The sequence below is a fragment of the Vidua macroura genome, chromosome 4, assembly GCF_024509145.1.
Source record: "Vidua macroura isolate BioBank_ID:100142 chromosome 4, ASM2450914v1, whole genome shotgun sequence".
In the NCBI taxonomy this organism is placed as follows: domain Eukaryota; kingdom Metazoa; phylum Chordata; class Aves; order Passeriformes; family Viduidae; genus Vidua; species Vidua macroura.
Genome location: NC_071574.1, coordinates 61,853,725 through 61,876,493, shown reverse-complemented (window position 1 = coordinate 61,876,493; position 22,769 = coordinate 61,853,725). Strand labels below are relative to the sequence as shown.

Sequence of the window (22,769 nt, the reverse complement as noted above, 5' to 3'; positions counted from 1 at the left end):
GAACATTACAAGAATTAGTAAAATGGTTGAGGTTAGAAAGGACCACTGGGAGTCACCTGTTCCAACCCTTCTGCTCATGCAGGTGCACCTAAGTTGGCTGCCCAGGGCTGTGTCCATGTGGTTTTTGAATATCTCAAATGATGCAGATTCCATCACCTCTCTGGACAACCTGTGCCATTGCTCAGTCACTCTCACAGAAAAAACAAAAGTGTTTACTGATGGTCAAAGGGAACCTCCTGTTTGTGCCAGCTGCCTCTGGACCTTGTGTTGGGGACTACTGGAAAGATCATGGCTCCATCCCTTTTGCACCCTACCTTCAGCTATTTATGCACATTGATAGATCCCCCCCCTGAGACTTCTTTTCCCCAGGCTGAATAGCCCCAGCTCTCTCAGCTGTCTCCACAGGAGAGATGCTGCAGCTCATTCATCATCTCTGTGGCCCTTTGCTGAACTCTTTCCATATCTCTCTTGTACTGAGTAGTCCAGAACTGGGTGAAGCACTCCAGTGCTGACTGGAAGGGAAGGATCTCCTTCCACCTGTTGGGCAATGTTTCAACTATTGCAGCCCAGTATACCAGTGACCTTCTATGGGGGAAGGGCACATGGGCATGTGGTAGATAGTCCTGAGCTGAAACTGCCTTTCCAAATAATTGAGATATACACAGTACATTTCCCCTTCTCAAACAGAAATGATAGCTGATTTATTAAAAAATTATACAAACTTAAATTTGTTACAGTAATTTAGATTTGAGCAAGATATTTAAGTCATCATTAAAGAGGAGTGTTCTACATATTTAGTAAGATTTGAGACAGCTTTTTGTATATTAGTGTGCTGGTCTTTTCTGTCCTCTTCTCCATCACTCTGAGTTAGTCACAATCATAGTGACTATTGAAAATTACCCAACTTCACAATCTTCCAAGAAAGAAGTTAGAGCAGCCTTTCTCAGAACATCTGGTCTGGAGCATATTTCCTTTCATACAACCAAACCACAACATGCCCTGGCTGAGAGTCCAAATCCTTTACTTTTCCTAGACCTGTGAGAAACTCAAATGTTATTTATCAGTAAGGGCTCTAGTGATTCCAAGGAACACCTGCTCTGTCAGTTTAAATATTTTGAGAATTTCTGAAGTGCCAATTTTCTGTTTGTTTTTTTGTATTTCCTTTCATATGTACATCTTTGAATTTGTATTTTTATTTGCAGTTCTTTCTAAAGTCCTACTAAAATGCCTATTTTTAATTTCTGATGACCAGTACGTTCTTTCTTTTAATGAAGTTTTCAGTTCTAGAAACTGTTAGCAGTATGACAAATGGCATAACTCTAAAACCACGAGCCGTATAAGAAAATACTGTATTATGCATTATTGAAGACATTTTCTATCTAAATTCACTAAAATCTTGGTTGTTAAGAGATTCCAGCAAGATACTATGACAATGCTAGCTCATTCTGCTGCATTGAATACTTGAGTATATTAAGAAGGTCACGAGAAGGGCAACGACAGTGGCACCAGGCACCCATAATATTTTAATGGGAAGAGACTTAAAGTAATCAGGAGTAAGTCACAACTGAAAAGGATAAATACATCAGTGCTCAAAAGCCCTCTTTAATAAGCAGCATCTCTAATACAGTGCTGCATAGGTAGGGATCATTAGCAAATACTCAGGACTGTAAAGAGAACTAAGATAAAAATCTGTGATTTTAGAAGTCCAACATTTGTGTAGGGTAAGAAAATTTCCAAATTAGCTAGGAAAAAACAGCTGACAGAACCTATGTGCAAAACACCACTAGACAGATTGTGTTGATTTCCAGAATCTTACATAAATGCGGGCACCAACAACAGAAACCTATGAATTGCTTTTTCAAATCATAGTATAACTAAGGCCAAGATAACTTCATACCATATTCCTATTACAGTTACTATTCTTTCCTTGTTGAAGCATACTAAGAAACAAAACTGGAAAATGAAGACAGAAAACATATCTGTTAGCACTGACTCTAAATTAGCAACCATGTAGGTAATGTTAGAAGTGTCTGATCTCCATAATCTCTCAATTCTTTTACAAGTGGGCTAGATGACAAAATTGGTACTGAACACTGAGGCATGATAGAAATTCAGGTATCCAAAAAAATTCTCCTTCATTTGGAACAAGGAACCCAGAAGGTTCCAACAGTCAATTATGAATTAGATGCAAACAACAGTTGCTGACACAGCCATAATATTGGCCTGAATTATGTACAGAGCTCAGTTACATCTAGTATGTGCCACACAGATAGTCACACATTTAATAATATTAAACTCTTGGATAGCCTTACTATCTGCAATAGAGAGACTCATATTTGTGAATATAAGGGCATGTACATAAGCAGTTACATGATCAAAAGTCCAATTCTGAAGGAAGTTAAAGGGCAAGAGATGAGCTAGACCTTGAGCACAAGACCATCTTGCACAAGTGTTAGATTAGAAACTGAATTAAAACTGGAACTCAGCAGGTGAATACAGGAGCCAGGTGGTTTTTGTTCTACATTTTGCACAATACCTTACTCTCATCCTATCAGTTTCCACAATCTTTGAAACTCAATGGTTTCACAGCAAGTGGGGGGAAAGAACCCCATCATTCTGCCTTTCAGAGTGTATCACGACTGTAAATCCATATTCTTATCTTACTGCTAATATTAACTTCAATTTTGGCTTCATGTACCAGTTTATTATTCCATCAGTCTACATTACAGTAGTATCTTATGCATCCACATTAGAATTCATATTAAAACTATAGTTATAGCATGTGTTCTAACCAAATAAAGAAATTAAATTGAAACATTATTATGCTAAATTTAATTAAATCTCCCTATCAATTTTTCAAATAAAGTTCTTTCCTATTGCTTTGTACAAACCTGAAGAATTAGACAGGAAAACTCAAAAATATGCACAAAGGAAGCTGAAGTAGAAAAGACTCTTCCACAACAACAGGTTAAAAGATATCAGAAAAATTTATTTTCCTACTTTACAGTGTCTTTAAACAGAGTTTTGAATACATATACATTAAACATTGGGAAATTATTGTGTGCAAGCTGATTTTGCATAAGAATTGCTTTCATACTTACCCTTTTTTTCTGTTTTCTCCCTGCTACGGGAGTAGCCAGGAACTGAAGAACTTGCAGAATCTGCTGAAGATGTTCCAGGTCTCTGACTGTTCCCACTATGGTCCACAGGAGCAGCGTTTAGCTGGGACCTTCCAAGATGCTGCTGGGGGTGAGAGGGACTTGAGGTGGGATCAGGATCAGAATTCATTTTAGCTGCCAAAGAAGAAAATAATGATAAATTATCAGAAAGCAGATTTACAATGTAAAACTGAATGAATTTTTATTCATTTACAATGAATAAAAACTTAAAATCTGAATGTATTTGTATCATTAGGTAAACAAAAAGCCTAGAAAACAGCATGAAGGCTGGTAGGAACTTCAAGATTTATCTATACATTCTTCAGTAATTCCCAGCATGAGCAGCTACAGCTGAGTCTGACCATATATACAACATTGTGCCAGAACAGTGACTGCTTTTTTTCCTAGCTAATAATAACTGGGTTACAAGTGTAAACAAATGCTAAAACTAATAATCAATCCTGTAAATGCTGCATATAAATTTCTTCTTTGAATTTAATGTTCTGCTTATTCATGCTAGAAATAAAGACTAGCCCCAAACTTTTTATGGACAAGTCTATAATAATAGAAAAAATTGTATCAAAGGCCTGGTTTACTGTCATCACCTAATCAGGAGACAGGTAATAATGGTAAGAAGGCAAAGCAGGAGGAGATGTAGGACTCTGCATGGGAAATCAGAGGAGCAACACCACCAAGGGTGCTGTTTTTAAACACTATCAACTTAAATGCCCACGACTCAAAATTAGCTTACTTTAAATACCTTTATGTCCCACTTAAAAATAAAAAATATTAATACATGGCAGGGAGGCAAAGGCATTACACCAGAGGGCCTTTTAACTATAAGTCCTCTCAAAAATAAGAGGGGATCTCTGCTCTACAGTAAGAAGTTCCCTAAAAAAGCAAACTTGCATAAAAATGCCTACTGAAAGTTTAGCTTTCACAAGACAAAAGTAGCCAGGTATGCATATACTACCACAGCATAACACATAGCAACTCCTGCTGCTTAAGAACAGCTGCCCTTAAGTTAAGCAATTTGCAAGGAGCATTTTAGATTATTTCTGGCAATAAACAATATTTTTAAATTCTGTATAAGCACAGAATTAATTCAGAATACCAATCTGAAGATGCCCTTGTAAAGATGAAAGCAGTATAGCCAAAACTATAGACACCACTTAAACAACTTCTTCCACTCAAAGGACGCTAAAATCATGACAGGGTGCTAAGAGTACTAGCAATGTCTCCACTGCCAAACATACTATAATTTGAAAACTTGGCTGCAAAAATCAACCTGCCCTAAACCAGAAAATATTTTACTGATACAAGTAAATGCGTTTCTGTATTATGTTTCTACATCAAGTTATAAATAAACCAACATAGTTCAGTTCAACCTTCAAACAGCCCTCGGAAAACACAGAGATTAAAATACCTTCCCGGTAAACCAGCATGAGTATTTTTAACCATTATACAATCACAAAAGTTACTGTGCCTCCACTTTTAACTTGACCTTAGCGCTTTGGAAGAGGGACGCCGAGTGCGGCCAGGCCGCGCCCGAGGCGCCCCGCGGGGGATGCGAGGCTCGGACAGGTCCGGCTCCTTCCAGAACGGGCAGCACCGGCACAGCCGTGAGCAGGAGCTCACCTCGCTATCAGCCAGCTCGCAAAAACATCCCCGTCCCAAAAGTCACTCTGCGCTTGCCCTACAAAGGGCACCACCAACTTTTCCTCCGGGTTGTTCACAAGCCAGCGGGCGGTGACTCCGCACCCACCGCCGCCAGCCGCTCGGGAGCACCGGAGCTCGTTCGGCCTCGTTCCCCGCGAGGTCCGAGAGTGCCCGGGCGGCCCTGCCTCTGCAGAAGGCCAGGGAGCCCCAGCGGGGGCCGCGAGGGGGCCGGCAGCTCGGGCCGTCCTGCGCGGGGTCCCGCCCCAGACGCTCACCGAGCCCGGCCGGGCGAAGTCAGCACCGCGCACCCCCGATGACGAACCTCCCTGCAGCTCCGGAGGCGGCCGGACGCCGACTGGGGCTCCGCCGGCCGCCCGCTGCCCTGGGGGGCGGCGCTGTCCCGCCCATCGGCCGCGGCCCTCTCCTCTCTCCGCTGCCACTCACCGCCCTCCGCTCTCGGGGAGGGCTCCAGTGAGGCCCCGCCGGGGCCGGGCGGGGCCGGCGGCAGGAGGCGGAGGCGGTGGCGCAGGCGCGGGGCCGGTGGGGTGGAGGGGCTGGCGGCGGCAGGGCAGCAGTGCCGGGGGGCCCTGTCCTGTGCGGCCGCGCCCCGCGCAGTGGCAGCGGGCGGAGGCTGGCCGCCCACCCATGGGGCCGAGGGGTGGCAGGACCGGGGCGGCCTTGAGCCGCTGCAAAATGGCGGTGCCGGGTGAGGCAGGCGGAGGCCGGCGGGTCCGGGGTGAGGGCGCAGCTCCGCTCCAGCCGTCTAGCGGCGGCAGGGTCGGTGTGAGCCAGCCCCGGTGCTGTGCCGGACCTTTCCCCGCCTAGCGCGGGGTTTCTCGGTACAGGAGCGAAGGGAATGGGAAAAAGGGCGGTAACTCAGTAGCTGATTTTTTTCTTAATGCCCTCTACATTACTAGCATTTCTGCTACATAGGTGGAAGGCTTCTGGGCAGGAAGCGAACTGTAAACTTAGGTGTGTTGCTGTTGTTTTGATGGTGAACTTAGTACGTTTTAGAAATAATTTTTATTCTCGAGCTCTTTAAATAAGTCAAGGTACTTTGAATAGCTTCTAATTAAAACTCCAATCAAACAAACAAGCTACAAATTCAGAGTAAGAGATTAAATTTAAACTTCAGCCATTCGTATAAGTTACTTTGTTGATTTTCACAAGTTCTAATTTTGCAGGAGATCATGGGAAGCTTTCATTTCTTTAAATATCAGTAAAATCTTTTTGATCGCTACCTGTTGAGTTCTTTTTAATCTCCACATAAAAATGTGGTCCCCCGTGTCATTATTTCCTTGCCTTGGAAGGCGTAAGACTTTTTTTTAATGCAAAACAAGTTTAAACAAACATGGCTAAGCTTCTGTTTATTTCAAAATAAACTTAAATTTGAAAAAAAAAACACATTTAAGATCACTGGTAGTCTGAGTGTAATGTGGTTTCATCAGGAATATGCAATGCCAGTCTAAGGGAACCTGTTGTTCCCTTAGACTGACAGTGTGACTTAACTCTGATATGACAAAGTTCTGCAATCTGCCCCCCTTGCTATTCACATTTCCTTCAAGATATTATTTTATACAATTGATTTGGTATTTAGTGGGTGTGCTTAACGGATGTAACATGTCTAGGGAACAGGTGGAAATGAGGGTGGTAGCTGGAAAAGCAACTATAAAGGAAGTGTAAAATAAAGCCTCCCCTGCTGCTTTCCAGCACAGGCAAAGTCACACATGGCAGGAGCCATTCCAGTTCAAGGGTAAAATTGCCACACTGGCTACTAACCCTCATAACAGCAAGGCTTGATGTAAAATATTCTTTGGTTGCTTATGTCTGATCCATCCTACACTGAAGATGCACATTGCTGAATTTGATCAGGTCCTTATTTAAAACCAACTAAACCTTTGCGGTAAAGGATTGTCATGCACACCTTATATACCCACAGGTGTTCTATAAATACTGATAACACTAGTGAGAGTAAACCAATCTCAGACATGATGACAACTTCCATTATCAATTCCACTGGTTTCACTTTGGCACTACTTTATCACAAATGATGAGTTCCCATCTGGTGTTACAAATTGTTACAGCTACTGTTACATGGCACAGCACCTATTTAAATTTAGTTATGACTTATGGCATCAGTAGAATGGTTGAGGTTGGAAGGGACATCCTGATGTCAGCTGCTCTTCCCTCCTGCTCATACAGGGCCACCTTGGCCTGGTTGCCCAGGACCACATCCAGATGACTTTAGGAGGATCTCTAAGGATAGAGACTTCATCACCTTCTTGGGCAACCTGTGCCAGTGGTCAGTCACCCTCCCATTAAAAAAGTGCTTCCTGATGTTCAGAAGGAACCTTCTGTGTTCCAGTTTGTGTTCACTCCTCTAGTCTTATAACTAACTGGAAAGGTCCTGGCTCCATCCTGTTTGCATTCTCCCTTCAGGTCTTTATGTACATTGATAGATCCCTCTGAGCCTTCTCTTCTCCAGGCTGAACAGGTGTTATGATCAAGTTCTTAAAACTTTTAGAATGAGATGCCTCTGCCTGAATTAAGGTGCAAATGTGACCATATGCCAAAGTCAGTAGTATGGATTTTATTTAACAGTAAATACGAGAAAAGAGAAAGAAATAAATAGAACAAAGAAGTGGGGGAAGAGAATGATAATGTCAGAGACAGATTAAGTAAAAAATACCACCACTGTGGATCCCAGTGACGTCCAGTTGATCCTATCCTTCTGATTTTCTTGGTGGTGAGGGTCCCTGAAAACATAGTGTTCATTTGTTCCAGGTGGGAATGCCCAGGTATCTCCCCTGACGGGTGGGGGACAGTTTTGACACAGTCTCACAACAGACTGGATTTGTTGCATCCCTGCCCTGCAGTGCCCTGCTGCAAGGCCTCAGGAATCAGTCTGGGGAGCACTTTGGGAGTCTTTGATGGATTATGACACCCCCTCAGCTGCCCCTCACATGAATGTCCCATGGATGTGGTCCTCCCAGGGTGGGAGGTTTTGCAGCTGAGCCAGTTTGTGTGAGGGAGGATGGGTGTTCAGTGTCTCTGACCAGAGGTTAGGCCACACACCCAAAACTCTGCTCCCCCTTTGGCTGGGGGCAGTCTGAACAAACCTGGCCTCAGCAGATGAGCCTGTGGGCTACGGCCTCCCCAGTCTGAACCCAGCCAGGGATGATTTTCAGGACAGCTGTTGGGTTTGGTTATCTTGTGGATGTGTTCTTCTCCCTCAGCCTTGTTTGCTTTTCCCTAGACCTGAGATGATTGAGCAATTCTGTCACCTTATCTCAGGTTCCCTTAGGCTGCTTAACCCACAGTCCAAGGTTGCACTCAGGAGGCATAATCATGGTGGGGTGCACTTCAATGGTCACAGCTTCTTTATACAGTGTTCCCATAATGGGCAAAACTCCTTCATAACTATGTTTAAGCTATTAACCATAACATTTCAGTCTCTAACAACAGGCCCAGCTCATTTGGCTTTTCCTCATAGGAGAGATGCTCCAGTGCATTCATCATCTTAGTGGCCTTTGTTGGACTGACTCCAGTGCCTCCATGCTCCTTGCATGAGGGAGTCCAGAACTACACACTTGTTTAACTGCATGAGGTTGCTGTCAGCCCAGATTAAAAAAAAAACCACCTTGTTGCAACAAGAACAAAAGACAAAAGGGATACTTTCTGTACTAGAGAATCAATAAGTATTTTGAAGGTTTACAGAGTGATGTTGGACTTAAGCTGATTTCTGTAAACATTTTTTACTTGAGATGATGAAATTTAATAGAAATGGCTGTCTGAACACCTGAGGTGCAGTACTGAGATGCAGGCTGAAATTAACAGCTTTTCCATATAATCATCAATGAGTTCTAGAAATATACTTGGGATATCTAATAATCTGAGCAACTCATATGTTGCTTCTGCTAAACTGCATGTAATATAAACTGACATTTTCACATTCTGTGGTGAAGTTTGTATTTCTGTATTTAGGCATGTGTTTAGTATTGAAATCTTTAAGAAAAGTCTGTCTTCTAGAAAATTAATTTGTAACAGCAAAAGATTATGCTAAGCAACACTTAAATACATTTTATTCTTAAATCACTCAAACTAATCTACCTATATTACTGAAATGAGATCATGCTTATAGCATTGCTGGCATACAAGTAGTTTCTTGGTAGTCCAGAGGAAAAATTAACCACACTTCCTAAAAGGAAGAGTGAAAACAGTGATCATCCAAGAAAACAGACCTGCATGAAGTGTGATTCATTCCTATGAATAGCCTTCAGCTCCATATGTTTTTCACAACACCTCTGAGAATGAATTTCTTTAGTCCATGGTATACTCAGAAACAGATTTGGCATAGTTACTCTGGATGGTTTTGGAATACGTTAATCCTAGCAAAAACCTTGTCAGCAGTGCTCTTGTATGAGTGAGAAGAGCTGAAAAATTCATAGAAAAATGCCATGTACATGTTCAGTAGTTATGAAAGGAAGTACATTATGGAAATGAAAATGTCTGAGTGATGCTAAGTAAACTGTCGTAAAACCGGTCTCAAAAATAATCTCCTTTTCTTGCCCCACCTTAGCAATTAAGACAAGAGCTGTTATTTCAAAATAATAGGTTTTGTTATTTACTATGGCTATCCACTTTAATAGTATAATTTAATTGATGAAAGCATTACATCACCATAATATTAGTGCAATAAAAGCTGCAGCATCCTTCATGAGCATCTGGGTAATATTGTTTCATTAGACTGAGGACCACGAAAACAGATTTCTTTTTATTTTTTAAAGCAGTGTATAATTTAAAGTGGGAGGTATCTTCTGTCAGAAAGAGCACAATACTTTAAGCATAGTGAGACAAGGGACACAGGATCCAGAGAATCAACAATTTGATGGGAACAATTAAGATGTTAGTGCCATTTGGATGGACATTCAGTAGAAAGAATTAATAAAAGGATGGGAGGAAACAGAAGGGAAAACACAAGAAGTGGGCACAAAAAGTAGGTAAAAATAGGAATTGAAGAGTTTTGTGAAGATGATGATGAAGACTCTTCTTCCCAGATCTGCATATTAAATTTGCCTTTGTTACCTCAGGTTTGGAGTAGCTTCCACATAAGTACTGTTTTCATGCACTAAAGTATGTAGGGTAATGTGAGCATCATTCCCTGTCCACTGCTCTTTTAATCTCTCTTTATTCCAATGTCCTTGTGCCAAATACTCTGGGTGGCAGCACAAAAGCAATGTTCACCATCACTGCTTTGTACAGAAAAGCATCACTCTCATTCTCCCATTGGCTCTCTTAGCCATGATGGAAGGGTTAACATTTTCCTTTTCAAACGAATACCTACACTAAAGGAAGCCATAGGTGACTTAGGTGGCACCAGATGTTCAGTTTTGCATTTACTGCTCAGCCACCTTTTCTAATCATGGGCAGGCACTGTGAAAGAGGAAAAGTTTTTAAAACTGGGCACGGGTACAGCCATGTGCAGGTGAGACTGTGAAGGTCTGACACAGCAGCTATTGGGAGGTAAGCCCTGGGTTGGATGCATTCCCTGGAACAGGTAAAGAGGAGTCCACTCCTCTTCCAGTTCCTTGAATATTCTGGATTTGTTCTATTCACAACTTCACTCTGAGACAGCTACTGATGTCACTCCTAATCCACAATACAGCTGGGACTTAGCTTGCTGAACTCTGGAAGCAGCACTTGAATCAAAGTTGCACTGTTCTACTACAGTCTAGAGAAAGCAGGGCAGTTTTCCTAGGGGGAAAGGATTGTACCTTAAATTTTATACCTGAAAAAACAGCAACAAGTATCAACAAAGTTTGGAACTCTTATCATTAATCACTTTGGTGTTGCTAGAGATAAAATTTGGTCTAAAATTGAACTGGACATATTCAAGCACTAAGGATTTCTTCATAGGAATAACTTCTTCAACAGTTTATAAGTAGTTTGTGAGTAAATGAGGTAACATTAAGTACCATGGCCCCCCTCAAATAACATGTTTAACATGGATGGGTTTGTGTCAACCTTTCAAATCGGCAGGTATGCCACAAATTTCGGCCTGTAAATTGATCCATCAGTGTTATTGCCTTTTCAAGCTTAATCTTTGCTCACAGTGACCTCTAGTGTGACTGGATGAGACAATGCAGTGGATCCAAGGCAGTGCACAAAGAACTTCATTTGTGTTCATACTTTTACCAGGATGAGGGGACACGTGTGTGCCATCTATTTGACTGTAGGACACACTGCATTAAGCATGCAAAACGTGAGCAGGAATCCATGAGCCCAAAACCATTCCTTTAGCCATACCAAATACAGTATTCAAAGATTTTTTCATTCCTGTGCCATTTTGATCAGATTTTTGTTTATCAAAAATTCTATGAATGGTTTGATACATTTGGTAACAGGTTCAGGTAATTTTCAGCATTCCCAAGTACAAGAGATTGCTTTTACTTTCTGAAACCTTGCACTGAACTTTGTCTAAAAGATACAAATCAGAAGTCAGTGATGCAACAATTTCTGTAAGAACAGCTGCTGTAAAATGTACAGATTCTTCAAACCCTATCCACACTATAGCTACGAATTAACTTCAGTAGTTAAGAATTGACATCAATATATTACATCTATTTTTCTCAGCCAAGTACATTGAAGTGACCATTTCCCTCCTCTCTTCTGCAGAACAATTTGCATGAAATAGGGGCAGGAAAAAAAGCTCTAAAGCAAAGATTTTTCTGTTTGGTTTCTCCAAAATTGCGGGAGAAAAAAGTGGAGGATATAATTATAGGAAGTAACTTAGTAGGAAATATTACATATTAAAGTGTTTGGCAGTGTTAGAGAGAATTTAGAATTAGCTAATTAAATCCTTGGCTATTAAAAATTAAAGCTGTAAGCATATTCACACATTTCAGAAGGAAGTGATCTTGGGCTTACTTTGGACAAATAAAGATGACCATTCCTTTTTCAGACAAGTTCACATGTCTTGAAATATAAACTAATACATTGCCAAAGACCCTGGAAGTTTTTTTTCTGTAAACTATTTTCTCTCCCTCCTAGGATTACTCCTGCTACATAGCAGCAAATATGGACATGTTGTTCTGCAACCACAAAACATTACATATGGATTGCTGTCTGAAAAACTGCTGTGCTACATCTCAGTTTTAGGAATGTTTAATGTAAAAGAATTCTGTTCTAGAGATTATGCAGAATGTAATTAAGGTTTCAAAAATGTGCAAAACTGTCACATGGAAAATTTAATTCCTGACAGGAAATACATGCTATTAGTCATATCAGATCTAATTCTGTCATATTGTGGCTTTGGGGGTTTAGTCAGAAAGCAGGACTTGCTGTGGTAACCATTTCCTAACATTCAATGTTCAGGTAAGGTGAATTCTCTTTGCACACTCATAAAACCCTAGTTCCAATGCCCCTGCAATAGGCAGGGATGCCACCCACTAGACGAGGTTGCCCAGAGCCCCATTCCTGAAAGTGTTCAAGGCCAGGCTGGATGGGCAACCTCTTCTAGTGCCTCGCCAACCTCTGAGTAAAGAATTTCTGCCTAATATCTACCTGTCCTCTTCCAGTTTAAAACTGTTCCCCCTTGTCCTATCACTATTGGTTTGTGTAAAAAGTTTATCTCCATGGTTTTTTTTAAGCTCCCTTTGGATACTGGAAGGTTTTGCAAGGTCTCCCCAGAGCCTTCTTCAGCCAGAACAACCCCAACTCTCAGCCTGTCTGCTCTGCACTAGAGGTGCTCCAGCCTTCTTTGTGACTTGCTCTAGACCTGCTCTAACAGGTCCAAACCCTTCTCATTTTGGGACCTGCAGAGCCAGACACGACACTGCAGATGGCGTCTCTCAAGGGCAGAGTACAGAGGGGAGAAATCACCTCCCTCAGCCTGCTGACTGTGCCTCTTTTGATGCAGCTCAGGCCAGGCTTGGCCTTTTGGCTTGCAAATGTGCACTGCTGTGGTATGTCCAGGTTTTGGTCCACCAGAATCCCCAAGTCCTTCTCTGACAGGCTTCCTTCAATGAATTCTTCTCCCAGTCTCGACTCATGGCAGGGATTACCCTGACCTCAGTACAGCACCTTGCACTTGGATTGTTGAATTTATGATAGTCTCCTGGACCCACTTCTCAAGCTTGCCTAGGTTCCTCTGGATGGCATCCCCTTCTTCTGTTGTGTCAAGGAGTTCTTAAATGGAGAATTTCAGAATTATTACCTGCAAAGTTCACATTTTTGATTGTCAGTGTCACAATACATAAAATTATAAAGAGAAAGGGTTCAGTCAATTTAAAATGCATATTTAAACCTCTGTACTTTGTCCATTAGGCTATCTTCCCAAAAACTTTTAAATACCATTTTCTGCCATATTTTATATATAATATGAAAATTATATTTTTCTACTATATTTCACAATTAAAAGCTTGTTCAGATTTTATTTATACATGCCAGTACTCCAGTTGTGTTGACTAACATCAAAAGAACTGGAATTTAGTAACTTAACAGTACCTTTACCTGACATTAAAAGGAGAATAGGAACAGATTGCAGCTCTTTAATAATACTTTTAAATAATGTTTTTTCTTAGCAAATTGAATCATATAATTATTTCTATGATGCCAGATGTAGTTAGACTGTATTCTTGCAGGATGGTGTTGGTCAGCTTGAGGTATTTCAACATCTTCCCAATCTTGTCTGTAATTAGGACGTGTCACACGCAAGATTCCCACCAGGTGGCAATAAAACCTCTTCACTCTTTAAAGCATTTGACATTATTTTAGATGGTAGAAGCGTATGTTGTGTACTAATTAGACGGGGAAATCGTGATTTCTAATAAGGTGATAGAAAATTATTTTTCTGAACTCTCAAGGTACTAGTGCTTACAAAAAGTCTGGGAACAGATAGAAGCATGCTGGGCAATAGTCATTGTTGTGTTCTTAACAGCTATTTCAAGGTATATACAAGTAATATATTCCACTTGGTTCCTGAGAAACTGAAATAATTTTGTCTTTTGATGAAACTGTAGAGAGCAGACAGTGTGAAATGCTAATTTACTAGTGGGAGCTTAAACCTTACAGAAGTCTCACAATTTTAGTTCATATTTAGACTGATCAAATTCACATCTTCAGCTACAAAAGAAATACTTTTTTTAGACTTAATCCAGGTGTGTTTCTATAAGTGCTGTACAGCTGCTATATTCCTATCCTGTATTTCTATTCCTATCCTTTTTTTGAAGGAGAAAAACCCTGCACACATACAGCCTTAGTTGACTGCCACTAGTGGTGAAGTGCCAGTAGCAAAAGCTGCATGAAGATGCACTGATTTGCCCCCTACTTTTCTTTTATAGTTTCTGGCATATATTTCTCGCCCCATTCATCCTAATTCCTTGCAAAAATCTCTTGTCCCCTTATTTCTTAATGATAAATGATATTTTTCTGCTGTATGTATTACATCACCCTTGATTTTACCTACCCTTCTTCTAGCACAGGCATGCATGCAGATATATGTCTCTACATCATTTCTGCACCCAAGCAGGCCTTACTATGATGAGTAGCACACTGATGCAACTTTGGCCTGAAGTTTTACATACTTTCTGGTGCAAATTTTCTTTTTAATTTTGAAACAGTTAATGTATAATGCAGATTAACAAACTCAGTGTGGTGAGTTGACCCTGGCTAAATGCCAGGTGCTGGCTACAGTCACTTTATCACTGCACTCAGCTGGGCAGGGGAGACAATGGGTTCTCATGGGTTGAGATAAGGGCAGAGAGAGATCACTCACCAGTTACTCTCATGGGCAGAACAGACCCAACTGGGGGAAAATTATTTTAATTTATTATTCATCAAATGAGAGTAGGATAATAAAAACACCCCTCTTCTTGGGCTTAACTTTACTCACATATTCTCCACTTCCTCCCCGCAGTAGCACAGGGGGACAGGGGTTGGGGGACTGCCATCAGTTTATCACAGGTCATCTCTGCTGCTCCTTCCTCCTCCTCAGAAGCACTCCTCACACTCTTCCCCTGCTCCAGTGCGGGGTCCTTCCTGCAGGAGACAGTCCTCCATGAACTTCTCCAACATGAGTACTTCCCATAGGATGCCTGGGATCAGGACTGAATTGCTGCCTTGACCCAGGCCACAAATTTGCCCTTTTCTATAGCTCTCTTTCTTTATCTGCAAGAGCTACTTAACTGCCCTTCTGAAGGACTTCACAACTTGTTAAATAAGGCAAAGATTTAGCAGAAGTTACTATTGCTCTTTAGGCAAAATGATATATTTGAAGAAAAGACCATCCAAGTATGTGGACACACAAACACTTCAGGTATTATGAAGCATTACAAAATTTGTAATATATTAAATACTAGAAAAACCCATCTAAAAATTAACCTCATATTCTTAGTTAAGCTTAGTTACTTGTACTTACATCTGTCCCATTTAGATTGCTCACAGTTAAGAACACAGAATTTGACATTAAAGGCTGCAGTCATTTTATCCTATCTCCTCCTCCCCACACAAAAAAAGTCACCGAACGCCCCCATACCAAACAGCTATGCAGAAGAGTATCTGGCTTTTCGTATGGACTATTTATTCCTCTCCACTGATTTATAATGCATCTATATAGTGCATTTATACTTGCATCAGTCACAGGTACAGCAAGAGATACACTTCTGAGATACGCTTCCTAGAAATACTGCTCCTAATGAACAAATAAATAATGTAATTCTGCCTATCATAAAAAGGAATATTTTCATATTAAAAATGAATATTTTCAACATATGATAAAATCTGCAGTTCCCTGTTTGGATTTCCCTGTTTTCCCCAACATACTAATCAGAAGATACCATTATATTCTGTATTGAATTCAGAATTCATAGGTACATTTCACTGAAGGAGATAACCTAGTTTTCTGAATGGAATTAGAATTTATCAACACAGCTTAAAACAAATTATGACATTTCCCACATCTCACTAGTGACAATTGTCTTCAGTCAGTCTCCTGCTGACTTTGTTAACAGGAAAGGAAACTATTGAAAAAAAATCACTCTAGAATTACAAAAACTGAGATTCAAACCCATTTCTCTATTACTTGTCTCCCTATATTACTTCAGGATCCACTTTACTGTAATATATCTAGGAAAGATTAAATAAAATGACTCCTGATATTCAAAGACAATCTGTTACAGTTCTTCATTTATGTTATCATTAGAATGATTCAAATAAATTGGGAAAAAAACCAAACCCAAGCCACCCAAGAATTTTACACAGTATGTTACATTTTATAGAGCTAATCTATGATCCAGGATAGGTCAGTAACAGGATGGATCAAGAAGCCAAAGGATGAAGAATAACTGGCTGTGTACTAGTACACAAGGGATTACAGTAGATTAAAAAATGATAAATCAGGAATGTCATTCTATTTCAGATAAAAGCAAGTGCCATTGTGGCATGCAAGGCATACAGGAGGTAATCCCTTCACTACTAAGGATTGTAAAGCCACAGCTGCCACACTTCAAAATCCAGGTCCATACTTTGGAAAGAGGCAAATCACATGGATAAAGTCTAGTGGAAAGCAGTGAGTCACAAACCTAGATGGAATTTAGGGAAAAAAAAAATGTGGGAAAATTGGTCTTTTATCCTTGGCAAAGAAGATACTTCAAAATATGCAAAATGTTTTGCAAAGAGAATGTTTTTTAGTACTCAAAGGGGTTAGAACAGGAAGTAATAACTTGCAGCATATGAGATTTAGATTAGATATTAAAACTTTACAAGACCACTGTAGCAGGCCATATGTACAACCATCATAAGAGGTTTTTTTTAAGAGGAGGCAATACAAACTGCTACAAGGGATATCCAGGTATTAGGCAATACAAACTGCTACAAGGGATATCCAGGTATTAGGAATAATGCTTCAGAGAACAAGATAGTTCAGATATCAACATTTCATCCAACTTTGAGATTTTTATCAACATTTCTTTATTCTTCAGATTACCACACTTTGTGAATCACTCTTAAAGAAGTTTTGAGGAGTTTCAGAACATTGATAAGTCCTCAATTCCAATTGCAATATCACTTTTTAAATGTATGATATTTAGAATAATCCTTTATTACTTCCTACCTCTGTTAATCTCACTAAGACTGGTGAGAAAACCGAAAACCTTTTTCTGCTGGACACAGCTGAGACTACTGATCAGAGACTTATTTAGTAAGAGACAATTTCGATACCCAATCAGCATAATGCTTTGCTAACACAATGTTTGACAATATTCACAGTTAGCAATTTAAAAGCCAGTAATACATCTGCCTTTTATTTTTTTGTGGTTTTGTTGACATACTTACGTGAATCATTGCATTAATTAAGCTTCATTAATAGAGATCTGCTCTTTACACGTGATCAAGGTGTCATCTGGTCTTAAAACTTTCAATAGCAGAGTGGGAATAAGAAACAAATCTTCAAGAAGCTCTTGGGGCACAGGATAAAAAAAAAGGACTAATTTAATTCTTGAGTTAGACTCCCTTTAATTGTCTAACCTGGCATTTTAGTGGAGTGAGATAGGGCAGAGAGGGTTGGATTTTTTTTTTAAGTTACGTGATGTGGTTTCACCCCAGGCAGCTCCCCTACTCCCTACTCAGCAGGATCAGGAAGTGAATTGGAAAAGCTGGAAAAGCTGGAGTTGAGATAAAAACAGAGTAATAGAGAAAACAAAAGCCACACACACAAGCAAAGCAAAATGAGGAATTAATTCACTGCTTCCCATGGGCAGGCAGGTGCTCACACATCTCCAGTACAGCAGGACCCATCAAGTAATGGTGATTTGGAAAGACAAACAAAGGCAAACACCATCACTCCAAATATCCCCCCATTACCTACTTACCCCACTTACATACTGACCATGATGTCACATCATTTGGATTATCCCATTTGTCAGTTTGGGTCACCTGTCCTGGCTGTGTCTCCTCCCAACCTCCCATTCACCTCCAACTTCCCTGCCAGTGGAGATTGGAGGGTGAGAAAGCAGAGAAGACTGGCTCTGTGTAAGATTTGCTCAGCAATAAGAAAAACATCTCTCTATTATCAACCCTGTATTTATCACAAATCCACAACACAGCCACACACCTGCCACTGTGAAGAAAGTTATCTCTACCCTAGCCAAAACCAGCACATCCTTAAGATTAAAAAGATTATTTCATAAAAATGCAATTTGAAGTTTGTAAGATTTTTTTGGCTATAAATTTTTAACTCACCTAAAATCTTTCCTTTGGGCAATTCTCAAAGTCTTTAGAATACGCTAAGACTTTTTACGGTTAGAGCCCAAGCCACTTGAAATGATTCATAAAAGAGCACAGTCTAATAGGGAAAGTTACCTAAATAATTCAATACTGTTATACCCTTTGATAGGTACATGAGGAACAGAGAACGCCTTTGGAGGTTTCGTTTCATTTTCACTTTAGGCAAGAGAACATTCCTTTTTTGAAGCAGAGAAATACTTTGCTTTACACTGCCTCATGTCTGGCACCACAAAGTGTTTTATACACTTTATACACACTGTGCTTGACTCATTCCATGTGAGCAAGAAAGGCTTCTGTAGGAGATGGGCAGGCTGTATTCCAAATGCAGTTGTACTGGCATCTTAAATAAATAAAAAAATAAGCTAGGGAAGTAATGCAGAAATTCCGAGCACTTCCGGGCGCTTTATGAGCTTTACCATTTTTAGCAGATTAACCACATTTCATACACTGAGTTCTGAGGTATGAATAGTGTTCTCTTTGCTTCTTTTTGCCCTGCAGCCTTCTTAGATGAGCTTTGGGAAATTGAAAAGACTGCACAGAGAGAGAATTAATTTGCATGCAGGATCTGCAGCCTAAATTTGTCATCTTGGCAGCCCTCTCTTTTTGAAGTGAATCATGAATCATCACCGAGGGAAGAGCCACAGAGGATAAAGTCCATGTTACAAAGTACTGTGACTAGAGCCAGCCTTTGAGAGCCCACATGGAGAGTGGCCACGCTGCCTCTGGAAGCAGCAGAGCCACGAGCCCCCTGGGCTGTGAGCAGCCAGCTCATACACAGTGTGAGCTGTGGGACCTCAGCAGTTTGGTCATCTCTATTGCTGACTGCCCTTTCCTCCACTGTACATCTGTTGTATCTTCTCACAGCCTGATTTACTGATACCTTCTGCTATCAGCTTCCCACCTGATCTGTTTGAACCCACTACGACATTACTGTGGCTAGACAACAACTGAGAGCCTTTTTCAAGCTGTTGTATGTATTATATCATCTTATGGCAGTACTCGCAACACTTTCATAGTGTTACTGTTCATCTGAGACTGCAGTTACAGAGTTTAATTAAATTTTGTTTGACATGCATCCCTGTTTTTTCTTAGTCTTTATTTGCCATGTGACTCCACCCTCCATCACAAAATGATACTGGCAATCTCCACCAGCATATATTGCTGCTGGCCTAGAGGGTTGGCGTCAGTCCCTTCCAGCTGAACTGCTCCATTCTAGTCCCAATTATTTTTCTAAAGAAAAAAGGGGTCCATAAGAAAATATAAATGCACTCCATGTTATTTGGACAGAAGTCTATGTTTACACACTCTTAATTACTCAAGTTGTTACTGAACTCTGAGCAGTGTACTTTAAGGCAATAATCAATTTGGTAAATTTCCTAAGGACAAACATTGTAAAGACAGAGCTTATGTCATTAATCCTGTCTAAACTTTCTGCTTATTGCAGCCTGTTTTATTGAATTTAGGTGAAATTGCCTTTAAAGTGATACATGGAGACTAAAACTATATGGACAATTAATACAATTTTTTTTCTTACCATAATATTAATTATGCTTGATGCAATTAATTTTTAAACTTGAAAAACAATTTAATTTTCCTCTGTTGCACATTAAACAGTCACTTAACAAAAATTAAATATACTTAACAGAGATTAAATATACTTTTATTACATACAAAAGCATCCAAGTTCTGCACCACCAGAAATCAGACAGCAAGGAACAATTTCAGTTATTTTGCTTCTGAGCATTTACAATAATATGATAGTACAGGAGGAGTTTTGGTATTTTCACTGACTATGGTAATGCATCTCTGGGATGAGTAATGAAAGGACCCATTTTATCTTCCACAAGGTAAACTTCCTGTACCTTTGGTTAGCAAGTGGTCTTATCCAGTTTCTACCTCTGATTAAAGTCCTACTCTGTCTTTGAAGAGAGCTGCTTCCAAGTGAGAAACAGCAGATCTTACACATCTATGTTCAGTTACATACTGTTTTCCGAAGATAAACAAATCTTTGGCTCATTTTCTCTTTTAATAGGGTAAACGGAAGGAATTTATCAGACTATCTGTTCACTTATCTATCACCCTTTATTTCTTCTCAAAGGTCAACTTTATGAGAGCAACCTTTTTTCGTTCTCTAAGAAAGCTACATCCAGGGGAATGCCTCAAACAAAGACCTTGCACAACAGCAGTAAAGTATTTATTGATTTTGCGTTCTTATTGAAGATTTACATCAGTTTGCATAACAGAAGCTGTGATAGATCTTAAAGGGCATTTCCAGCTAGCTGCTATCTTTTGAAATTATGCATAACCTTGTATCATGTCCTGAACCTGCAGTTTTGAATCCATAGGTGCAAGAGAAGTACACCTATGCTCTAAACATATAAGCAGCAGTACTAAAATATTCTCTATGATTAAGTTCTGATATTAATTAGAAGATCAGTGAAAGGTATTTTCATTTCTTTTTTCCTTTGCACGTTAAGTTTCTATAAGAGGGGTGCTACAACCCAAGAATTGACAAACTTACATAATATTATTGATATATATGATATTATAAGAATTTTGAAAGTCAAGGTGGTCATTAGCAACTCATTCTTAAAAAGAAAGAAAAAAGAATCATGAAAAGAAAAAATGGTCCACCAAAATGTCATGATTTTAACAGCCATGTTTAGAAGCCTTTTTCGATTAAAGCTCTGACTAGCTCAGTACATCATGTAGTAAAGCAAGCGTGAGTGAGCCACAGGCACACATCCTCAGAGAATTCCTTCTAAGAAGTATAATGGCTGTTATTTTTACACTTTTAATCCCTAGCCTCTCCTTATTACAGCTAATCATCTCAGCATACACATTAAAGAGGGCTCTGCAGGTAGCGTAGCATCAGAAATCAATTGCCATCCAAAGCACTAGTGCTTGCTTCTATAGCAGCATCTTTGACCACATATGGGTTAATATATTGTGAATCTTCCATTTTCCCTTTTGTTTTAACATGAGTCAAATGCTTTATTCCCATATTCCACAGCATAGTCATTAACTTCATCTATTTATATTGTCATTTTTGATTTGATAGGTGACTGCACAGCAAGGCAGCTTTTAACCAAGTCAGCTGTACATAAAGCCCATAATAAATCCTAATTTCAGGGTGTATATTCCCAGAAGACTCTTCCCCCTCTATTAAGGAATAAGTGACTTCTCTAAAACAGGTGCAAGAAAACATTAAAAGTGTATACATATCTGCTCAGACACATGCTGACACACACACAAAAAAGGAATATTGTACAATCAATCTATCCAGTAAATACAGAAACAAAACTTATGATTGTTAAACTACATATTTCAACTCTTAATTGCAGTCTACTTCCTTAGGTCACTATTTATACCTGTGCATGTTAATTATTCCCTATTAAAAGCAGGCGTTTGTAACACATGCTAGTTCTAGATATTATACCGTCACCCACATAAGGCAGAACCCATCACTAAGGTGAGAAAGGCAGGAGAAAATCTCCAAGAAGATACACTGCAACTTGTCATGTCAGTGTTTTGGCCATTTGTAAAAGAAGATGAGGTTCTGACGATGTGTTATTGAAAGAATTTATACAATGCACACACAACTTTTGCCAGGTGTGGGCAGGTTCTGACCTTGGCCAAACCTTTACTGGTCCCACCTTGCAAGCTGTACACACCAGCACAACTTCCCCTTTGGTACAGCAGACACACATCCTGTGTTTTGAAATTCAGCAGCATGCTAGGTGATTATTTTTTGGGATATGTTGGTGCCACTATGAATTTTGTACACAATTGCACAGCAAGACAGATTCTCTTGGTGTGTGTAAAAAGGTACCTCTGCTCCAGGACCAAGGTAGCCTTGCCAGAAATTCTCCCAGAATGCAGAGAGGGAGCCTAGGCATCCCATACACAGACACTTAGCAGCCAGCTCTCTGAGCAAAACACATCCCAAGTACAGAAAATCAGGCCAGCTCTTTCCAGCAAGCTTGAATCTGAAAATAGTGTTTCTTAAAAAAACTTCAATGAATGTTAAAACATGACTGTTTCAAATGCAAATCCCCTGCAAGTTTCACAATGCCACAATAACTTAGAAGAATAAACCTCATTCAATTTCAATGACTCCAAATCTCCCAGGCTTTCTAAAGATGTCTTGAATCCAACTTTTCTAGAAAAATCATTCCTATAAAAGATCACACCCAAATCCTTTAAAGTGCATAATTATAGTCACTCGACTTAAGGTTCCCTCTAAAAGAAATTTTCTCTTGCTTGTCCTGAGCAGTATTAACATTCACAATAATCAGTGCTGTAAGAAGTTTTAAATATAGCCATATATTGTACATAATTGTTGTACTGTTGCTATGCACTATTATGTAACTGCCTGCAGATGGCTGCATTTCAATGCGAAAAAAATATACTATTTAAAAAAAACCCTGTTCTTTGAGTGTGTATTTCTGATTTCTAAATAATAGTATTGATAATATTAACAATAATAACAACAACAATAATTAAAAAATAATCAATGCAACACTTCTACATTTATAGCAGCAAATAGGCTGGTCCCCTCTGTGTAAATCAGTTTCAAATGGGCTCTAGGATTTTTTTTTTTTTTTAATAAAAGAATATAAAAGCTTAAGGCATTACAAAAAGAACTGAAGCTTTAAAAACTTCTCACAC

General features: G+C 39.7%; 1 protein-coding gene across 3 annotated transcripts in view; it reads right to left on the bottom strand.

Moving 5' to 3' along the window:
- WFS1 (wolframin ER transmembrane glycoprotein) overlaps positions 1 to 5,271 on the bottom strand; it is a 32,609-nt gene extending 27,338 nt beyond the window's left edge. The window contains exons 1-2 of one of the 3 annotated variants that reach the window (XM_053976061.1): positions 5,093 to 5,271; positions 3,102 to 3,293 (exon numbers count right to left, since the gene is read on the bottom strand). In XM_053976061.1, coding sequence (XP_053832036.1) covers positions 3,102 to 3,288 — 187 coding nt within the window. In that variant the 5' untranslated portion in view covers positions 3,289 to 3,293; positions 5,093 to 5,271. Of the gene's footprint in view, positions 1 to 3,101; positions 3,294 to 4,796; positions 5,043 to 5,092 lie in introns of those variants that run through there. The other 2 variants (XM_053976063.1, XM_053976062.1) reach the window with 2 other exon arrangements.
- Positions 5,272 to 22,769: the final 17,498 nt, after the last annotated feature.